General features: G+C 44.2%; 1 protein-coding gene across 3 annotated transcripts in view; it reads left to right on the top strand.

Annotated features, from left to right (window-relative positions):
- The first annotated feature begins 516 nt into the window (after positions 1 to 516).
- Scai (suppressor of cancer cell invasion) overlaps positions 517 to 9,776 on the top strand; it is a 104,227-nt gene continuing 94,967 nt past the window's right edge. For 2 of the 3 annotated variants that reach the window (XM_090330626.1, XM_090330628.1), the window contains exon 1: positions 517 to 846. In XM_090330626.1, the coding sequence (XP_090186752.1) occupies positions 794 to 846 (53 nt within the window). In that variant the 5' untranslated portion in view covers positions 517 to 793. The remainder of the gene's footprint in view (positions 847 to 9,776) is intronic. The other variant, XM_090330627.1, reaches the window with a different exon arrangement.

The raw sequence follows: 9,776 nt of genomic DNA, 5'->3' as shown, positions 1-9,776 counted from the left end.
TCCTCCCGCCTCTCCGCCTACTCCAACCTCCGCGCCTCAGCCTCCCGAGCGAGCCCCGTGGCCGCCGGAGCAGCTCCCGCGGCGGAGCCGGAGCCGGATGGTCAGAGGAGCCCGGCAGCCGCAGCCGTCGCGGAGTCGCCTGGCCCCCAGGTAGCTCTGGTGGAGGCCCGGCCTGGGGATGGGCGGGGAATCGGGGCCCAGAGGCAGCGGCCGGGGCCGCGGAGACCCAGGAGGCGGGGGCGCAGAGCCGCTGGAGGGCACCTAGGGCGGATGCGATTGCACCCCAGATGCGGGGTGAGGGGGGCCGCCAACGCCGAGTCCGGGGGCGCTGGGCCCAGGCGGGGCACGGCGCGCGTCCCGCCGAGGGGCCCTGGAATGCGGGGGGCGCCCGGGCGGGAGGGGCGGGGCTCCGTGGGCCGTGCGCGGTCGGAAGAGGGTGGGCACGGGAAAGGGGGACCGCGGGCTGGGGGCCGGGGCGGGGGAGCTGGCGAAGCAGACAATGAGGTGGACGATTTGGGGGAGCTGGCCTGTGGACACATCGGGGGGCTAAGCGTGGAGGGAGGAACCAGAAGACGGAGCAGGGCTCGGACGGAGGGGAAAGGAGGAGGACCGAGCATCCCAGGATCGCTGGACGTTGGTCAGTAGGGGAAGCAGCCTAAGGTGTTTGTCAGGTTAGCTGTGGGCACGGCGAGCTGGATCCCAGAGGAAGGGACATTCAGTACTGGACTGGCATAGTGAGGCCCCGGGGACGGGCTCTTGTACGTTACTTTTGTTGACCGTCTTAATTTGTCTGATGTGCAGACTGACTGGCACAGTGGAGAAACCACCTCGGAAACGGAAAAGCAGGTAAGGCAAAAGGCTTTTTGTTTTTGTTTTGTTTTTGTATTTGCTTTGCTAAACTGCATAATTCTGCATGGTCGGTAATTGAAGTTTCATAGGTAGCTCCTGTTTTGTTTTGATTTGTTAGTATAAGTACATACAAGATTTTCCTTTTGAGGACTTCAGATTACTGCCTACCCATTTTTTTAGTAGAATGCGGGAAAACAAATTGAGAAATCCCGGGGTTTTTGCTTTAGTTACATGTCAACTTCTGCACCATCTTTGAAAAGTGAACATTTATTGAACAGCTACTATAGGCTAAGTTCTAGGGGCAAGTGCTTTGCTTTGTATTTTTTGTAATTCTTACTAACAGGACAGGACAATTTTTTTAGGGGGGTGGGTCAGTTGTGGGACTTGAACTCTGGGTCTGAGCATTATCCCTGAGCTCTTCAGCTCAAGGCTACTGCCCTACCCCTGGAGTTACAGCATCACTTCCAATTTTCTGGTGGTTAATTGGAGATAAGAGTCTCATGGATTTTAGTTTCCTGATTGTCTTTGAACCATGATCCTCAGATCTTCACATCCTAAGAATTTCAGGGGTGAGCCACAGTGCTCTGCATGGACAATTTTTTTTTTTTTTTGCCAGTCCTGGGCTTGAGCTCAGGGCCTGGGCACTGTCCTTGGGCTTTCTCAAGGCCAGAGCTCTACCACTTGAGCCACTGCACCACTTCCAGCTTTTTTTCTATATATGTGGTACCGAGGAATCAAAACCAACCTTTGTGTATGCTAGGCAAGCACTCCACCACTAGGCCAACCTCCCAGCCTTGGACACAAAAGAGGAAACTGAGTGGTTAGGTATTTGCCCAATATCATATGCCTAGTAAATGATAGAGCCAATACTTGAATCCAGATGGCTTGGTTCCAGAACTTAGGGTCTTAATCATTATATCCTGTACCTCTAATAAATATACAATTAAAAATAAAAAAGTTCTCATCTGTAATGTTAGCTATTAGGGAGGTAGAGATCAGGAGGTTCACAGTTGTAGGCCATCCCAGGCAAAAAATTAAAAAGAAGTTAGTAAAACTAGGAAACAAAAAAAGCTAGGTAGGAGGATGGTGGCCCATGAGATATAAGAAGCTCAAGGCCTGGCCAGAAAAATAAAACAAAAGACTGGGAGGCTCAACTTATGTGATAGAGGACCTGCCTAGGAAAGTATAAGGCCTGAGTTCAAACCTCAGTATATTTATTGGTCTCTTTTTTGAACATAGACTCTAATACAGTGAACTATTTGAAAAATAGGAATGTTTTAGGAATATAGTAACAAACGGCTTAAGTAGGTCACAAACAAGTGAATTATTCCTTTATTAGTAAAGATTATTCTTTCCAGAAATGTTTTTTGAGTATATGCCATGTGTTGGGAACTATGAAGGAATTCCTTGTAGTCATTTGAAGATTTCCTTTTTACAGATGAGAGCATTAGCCTACTGAAAGTAGGCCACTGTTATGAGAGTATGATAGGTTCACTCTGACAGTATGACTCCTGATCATTAGGTAGATAGGGAAGTGTCAAAAGCCGCAGTACCTTTGTCACTCTGAAGGCCTGTAAATGTTTAATACGATCATCATGTGCAGCTAGCTACTGGACACTCAAAGCATGACCAGGATGTCTGAGGAACTGATCATTTTTTTCCCCACTCATACTGGGGTTTGAGCTCAGTGCCTTGTGTTTGATCAGTTTGCATGCTTGGCTGATGCTCTACCACTTGAGGTATGTCTCCATACCTCAAAAATCCAGAGTGGATTTTTCCTGGTTGTTTTGGAGATAGTCTTACAGACTTTTCTGCCTGGGCTGGCTTCAAGCTGTGATCTTCTGATCTCAGCTTCCTGAATGGCTGGGATTACAGAAAGAAGTTGATAGATGTCTGGCTTTTTTGTGTGTGGGTGTCTCGAACTCAGGATTTCTCATGCTTGCTCAACTCTCTTGCTCTTATCATTTGAGCCTCACTTCCAGTCTGGCATATTGCTGCTTAGTTGGAGAACTCTCTTGACTTTTGCTCAGGCTGTCTTTGAATCATGATCCTCCTGATTTCAGACTCCTGAGTAGCTAAGCTTATAGGAATGAGCCACTGCTACCAGGCTTGACTATTTAAATTTGCAAGCATATCCCTTCCTGGAAAATGTTTAAGTATGTCTTGACTGCCCTTGAGAATGTGAATCTATTCTTTCATGTGTAAAACTTAGGGTGTATATGTCAAATATTTCCAATGAAAATTTAGTGTTTAAAACGAGGTAAAGAGGGGCCAGGAGTTTGGCCTAGTGGTTAAAATGCTTGCCTAGCATGCATGAAGACCCGGGTTCGATTCCTCGGTACCACATACATAGAAAAAAGCCGGAAGTGGTGCTGAGGCTCAAGTGGTAGAGCTCTAGCCTTGAGAAAGTCCAAGGACAGTGCGCAGGCCCTGAGCTCAAGCCCAGGACTGGCAAAAAAACAAACAAGAAAAACAAACAAAATAAAATGAGGTAAAGATTAACACTAAATTTCAAGTTGGTATGAAAATGTGAATGCAAAGTTTCTTACTCAAAGTTTTAAAAACTGTATAGCAGAATAACATTTTAAATATATTGGATTAAGTAAACTTTAATGTCACTGAAATTATTTTCACTGATTTCTTTTCACAGTGTCCAGCTACTGGGAATCAAAAAATTATATGTGGTTTATGTTGTATTTCTTTTGGACAGTTCAGATTTACTGCCAGGCTCTTAAAGTAGCCCTGAATGGTTACCTACCACTAACCTGTAATTTATTCATCACTGAGCAAGTTAATCATGTAATTCTCATGCTTAGGAACCTTGAGTAGTTCTGTTGCTACTGAACGTAATTCATATTTTTTGGTGTAATCCTAAAGGACTGACTTTACACTTCCACCTGTCTTTCTAGCAACAAGGTAGTACTGTGGCCATATAAGTTCTCAGTTCTGAACCTTCTAAATACTAAGTATCTAATTTTAGATGACTTAGCTTTCTGAATAATGCTTCATGGTAAAAACATTGCTGATTGTAACTGGGTGCATTTTGCCAATTCCAGAATTCAAGACCCCTCCGCTTTAGGTTTTTGTACAGGATTTCCCTTTGCTATATATGTGTGTGTATGTGGTATTGGTACTAAGGCTTTTATTCCACCTCATCTCATACTCTCCCTTAGCTTTTTTTTTTTTTTAACTCAACCTAGTGTTCTACTGTTTGAGTCACAGCTCCACTCCATTTAAGCACCAGGAAACTGGAAGTGGCACTGTGGCTCAAGGGGTAGGGCAGTAGCCTTGAGCTGAAGGGACAATGACCAGGCCCAGAGTTCTAGACCCACAATGGACAAAATAAACAAACAAATAAAATGTGTTGTTTTGAGATAAGGGCAGCATATCTTCCCTCCCCCCAACCTTTGCCCAACTGTTAGAATAGAGACACTGGTCTTCATAATAAAGACACTGTTTTGGGCCTGGGAGTTTGGCCTTCGTGCTTGCCTAGCATGCACGAAGACCTCGATTCGATTCCTCAGTACCACATACATAGAAAAAAGCTGGAAATGGTGCTGAGGCTCAAGTGGTAGAGCTCTAGCCTTGAGAGAGTTCAAGAACAGTACTCGGGCCCTGAGCCCAAGCCCAGGATTGGTGGGAAAAAAAAAAAGAGACACTGTTTTGTTTATATGTGTGTGAAATCCCAGTGACAGAGAAATGAGGTGTTTTGTTTGCTTCCTAGTTTGTTTTGAATAGGGTCCTGCTATGGAACCCAAGCTGGTCTTGACCTTACAATCTGTCTGCCTCAGGAGGTGTTTGTTGTTGGTGTTATTTTATCTTATGCTTGCCATTTAAGGATCCAATCCAGGACCTTATGCATACTAGCTGATCACTGTGCCACAGAAATTTACCCCTGGCCTGTAGTAGTGAGCTTTTAAAGATTGCTTCTTGGAGTGGCTACTTCTCAGTTGAGTATCACCAGTGAGCATATTTCAGTGAGCCTCATGCTCTATTCTTAGCATTTATTTGAAACTTTTATTTTCTTGTTCATCTTTGTACTTATGACTATTTTGTACTTAGTAAAAACACATACAGTATTCTCCTTTAATAATAGGTACTGAGGATGGCTCAATAAAACCTTGTGAGCCAGAACATGAATCTGGGCTTTGGTGGCTCAAAATAATGTGCTACACCTGAAAGCTTCTGGTAGACTGCTAGACTGAAAGGAGAATTGAAGATCCCGAAAATTAGCTGGACATGGTGGCTCATGCCTGTAATCTCGCTACTCAGGAGGCTGAGATCTGAGGATCACGGTTCAAAGCCAGCCCAGGCACTAAAGTCCCCGAGATTCTTATCTCTAACCACCTAACCACCGGAAAACCAGAAATGATGCTGTGTCTCAAGGCGTAGGGTGGTAACCTTGAGCTGAAGAGCTTAGGGACAATGCCTAAGCCCAGAGTTCAAGTCCCACAACAACAAAAGAAAAAAAAAGGTTCCCAAAAGTTGATCTCTGTGGTTCGGAAACTTTTTTATTGCCAGTCCTGGCGCTTGAACCCAGGACCTGAGCATTGTCTCTTGGGCTTTCTCAAGGCTAGAGCTCTACCACTTGAGCCACTGCACCACTTCCGGCTTTTTCTATGTATGTGGGAGGGAGGAATCAAACCTGGATCTTCATGCATGCTAGATGAGCACTCTACCACTAGGTTATGCTCCCTGCCCTGGTTTTAGAAACTTCTAAAGAGTTCATTATGTCTCTTGGTAATGTCTGGATTATGTTAGGGAATTCTTTCAGGTCGTATTTGGAAAAAGGGCACATTTGTTTGGATAGAATTCACATTGATTAAAGTTTATCTGATGTGCAAGACCTGGGTTCAGTCTCCAGAACCAAAAGCAAAAACAGAAATAAAATAATGAATATAAAAACCTTTGTCGGTATATTTTGAGTTTTAAAACATATATTGTCTGTATGGTGTGTGCTTTGGGGGTGGAGGAGGGGCAGGCTGGGAAGCCTGGTACTGGTTCTGGGCCTTGAACTCAGGACCTGGGCACCGACCCTGAGCTTTTGAGCTCAAGGCTAGTACTTTACTACTTGAGCTACAGTTCCACTTCTACTTTTTGCTGGTTAATTGGGAATAAGAGTCTCATGCTTTTCCTGTCTGGGCTGGTCTTGACTTAAGACCCTCAGATCTCAGCCTTCTAAGAAGCCAAGATTACAGGCATGAAGACACCAATGCCTGGCCTTCGTATATTTAAAAAGATAAAGAAAATATGAATCGTTTCTAGTTCTGGGATGCAGGGATACAGACATGAGTAGGATACAGTCCAGGAAACCTCATGTGTCAGGGGAGGACAGACCCTGAAATATGAGACCATGTGAAGACTTTGTAATAGTATGTTTGAAGGGTTTGTACTAATTTTGAGCATTGGTAGTGTTACAGTTTCCACCGGCATTCATTTCGGCCCAAAAGTTTAGAAGTTAATCTTAGCAATCATGTGACTTGAAATGATGATGCTTAGCTTGGATGTAGACTGGTGATAATGTTGAAGTCTCCAGTGAGCTGAATTTAGCACCTGAATCTGGAGTGCCAGGTGTGGAAAGCAAGGTATTTTGAAGAGCTTTGGCTGTGGTGTCATACTAAGCATTGGCTGTCAACTGTTTTTCTCTGACTCTGAAATGTCTCCCAAGGCTCATCTGGTAAAGGTTTGATTGTAGTGCTTAAAGATGGGGCTTTGAAGCAGTGATGGATCACCCATCACAGCTCTGACCTTGAGTTCATCCTGATGGGTTCTTAACTGAAGGTGCTCTTGGGAGGTAGTGGACATTAGGAAGTATGCTCTAGTTCAAGGGAGTGGATTCCTTGACTGCAGCCAGTTTTTCAATTTGCCTTTGCTTCCTAGCTGCAAGATGAGCAGCTTTCCTTGGCTGTGTGCTGCTGACTACCACACCTCAGGCCTGGGCTATGAAGCCACCAACCTAAGTAAAGCAGGGACTTTATTCAAAGTTTGTTATCTTAGGCATTTGCAGTGATGGAAAGCTAATACTGCAACCTGAAGGGTCATTTGACAAACTCTGGAGACATTTTGCCCAAGTTAGCCCTTGGTGCACTCACACCGAATAGGTACTTAATCTTTGTTGGATGACTCAATGAAATAATACAGGTAGCTGGATGGTGGTGCACAACTCTAACCCCAAGTATGTGATAGGTTTAGGTGGGAGGATTCTAAGTTTGTTTTGGGACTAACCTGGACTACATAGCAAGAGTCACTCTTAAAAACAAAATCATGTAGTAGCCAGGAGTTTAGCATAGTGGTGGAGTGCTTGCCTAGCATACACAAATTCCCTGGTTTGATTCCTCAGTACCACATACATAGAAAAAGCCAGAAATGGTGCTGTGGCTCAAGTGGTAGAGCTCTGGCTTTGAGGACGCCCAAGGACAGTGCTCAGGCCCTGAGCTCAAGCCCGGGTCTGGCAGAAAAAAAAATCATGTAAATTACATTGTCTAATTTTTTTAAAATAAAGTAAGGATGGACTCATGATAGATGTGACTTTCAATAGATTAAATGCTTTTATTTGCCTTTCTAGTCCTTTTATTTTATATTTTTTTATTTTTTTGCCAGTCCTGGGCTTGAGCTCAGGGCCTGAGCACTGTCCTTGGACTCTCTCAAGGCTAGAGCCACTTGAGCCTCAGTACCACTTTTGGCTTTTTTCTGTGTATGTGGTACCGAGGAATCGAACCGGGGTCTTCATGCATGCTAGGCAAGCACTCTCCCACTAGGCCAAACTCCCGGTCCCTCTAGTCCTTTTAAAAATTGCCTTCATTGTATTATTTACATGTAGTGCAATTTTTCCATTTTAAATTATCACTGTAGGGTTTTTTTTTTTCTTATACATGGACTCATGAGATCCTGCATTAATCTTTTGTGTTTTGTGTCTATCTTTTTTTTTTTTTTTTGCCAGTCCTGGGGCTTGAACTCAGGATCTGGGCACTGTCCTTGGACATGTTTTGCTTATAGTGCTCTGGAACACTTTGTGTCTGGGGAGTTTTACCTGTGTCTGTAGCATTATCTATCTTTGGACTCAGGACAAGATGGGGAGTGCTTAACCCTAGTAGTCAGATCTCTGTACTCTTGAGAAAAATTGAGATTGGCAGGTAGTTTCCTGGTAAAGTGGAAGAATATCTTTCAGTTCTAGAACTTGTGATGCTGCCATACTCAGCAGCATCCCCATAACTGAACTGTTGGCTTTGCTAGAATTTTTTCTGTTGCATGGGGTATGGAATCCAGGGGATTGTACCAGATTCTGCAGGGGCCGAGGGAGCATGCTCAAAATAAGTAGCATTTCTGTATCAATATTTGAGAAGAAAACCTAGAAGCACCAAGCAGTGGTTTTTAAGGCTGTTCAAAAAGAACCCAAGGTTCCATGGAACTCATTGAAGGGTTCCCTGGAGGGTGCATAGGCAGAGGGTCAAGCAGACTCGCCTCCGAGACTCCACTTCCATGTTTATGTAAGTATTGATGTGTATTTATAATATGGAAAATTTTAGAAATAGCTTACTGCTGAATGAACCTGAATTGTTCATCACCCGGCTTAATCCTGTGTCAGCTATATGTTATGTTTCCTACTGTACACAGAAACAGGACATATACACCACTCATCTGGCAGTATTCAAGTATATATTGCAGCTCTTAGAACTCGTAACCCCACTACCACGCACAATAACTTAAAAACTAACAGTATTGTTGGGTGCAGTGGCTCACGCCTGTAATCCTTGCTACTCAGGAGGCATTCAAAGCCAGCTCCTATCTCCAATTAACCACTAGAAAACCGAAAGTGTCACTGTGGCTCCAGGGGTAGGGCAGTAGCCTTGAGCTGAAGAACTCCCAGGCCCAGAGTCCAAGCCCCACATTGGACAAAAAAAAAAAAAAATCAACAGTATTCCCAGAATCACAAAGTATCTCTAATGTATCAGATTTCCATAGTTTCCATAGTAGGTTAAACATTAAAAAGTAAAACAGGCATTGGTGGCTCATGCCTGTTACTCTACCTACTCAGGAGACTGAGACATGAGGATAGTGGTTCAAAGCCAGCCCAGGGAAACATCTGAGAGAGACTCCTATCTCTAACTTTCAAGAAGCAGAAAGTGGAGTTGTGGCTCAAGTGGTAAGAGTTCTAGCCATTGTTAAAGATCCTTGCTGAAGACTGATCTCTAGCCTGGCGGTGGTAGAAGCTACAGGGGATGGGATCTTTGTAGAAAGAAATAAGGTCATTGTGGTGGGGGGTGGGAGCCCTTAAAGAGGATATTGGGATCTGGGCCCTCCCAGTCTCTTTTCTTTGCCTCCTAGCTCTCTGCCATGAGATGGACAGGCTTCTGCTACTCTCTTGCTATCAGATAGTGTTTTGTTACAGCCCAAAGCCACAGGGCCAACCAAGCACCCATGAACTAAATCCACCAGTGCCAAAGTAAGGTTTCCTTCCTCTTAAGTTCATATCTCAGATAACAGTGTTGGAATATTGAATGCCATACGAGTCCTTGAATTAATGATTGTGACCATCCACAGTCATAGGAATCTGGGATTCTGGAATCGGCTTTTTGTTTTTCTCGGCACAGCATGTGACCACATGCCTCTGGAACTTGCCATTCATTGGAGCACTGCTAGGAAGTGACACTTCAGACCTCTTTTTTTTTGGGGGGGGGTCACTAAGGAATTTCTTTCTCAGATAAATCACTCCTTTTTTTCCTTTTTTCATTCTAAAGTTGTTGTGCAAAGGAGTTACAGTTGCATAAGACATGTAATGAGTATCTTTTCGAACAATGTCCCTTCTTCCTTAGTATAGTTCACTTAGTATAGTTCATATCGTATGTAGTGAGTATCACTGCTGTTTGTTCACCCTTGGTCCTGCCATATGCTTCACTTTACCCTCCCCCAGAGAGATAAACTTACAT

Source organism: Megascapheus bottae, chromosome 3 (assembly GCF_031878675.1).
Source record: "Megascapheus bottae isolate mThoBot1 chromosome 3, mThoBot2.hap1, whole genome shotgun sequence".
In the NCBI taxonomy this organism is placed as follows: Eukaryota; Metazoa; Chordata; class Mammalia; order Rodentia; family Geomyidae; genus Megascapheus; species Megascapheus bottae.
Note: the sequence above shows the minus strand (reverse complement) of the source record. Positions and strands in the feature narration are given on the sequence as shown.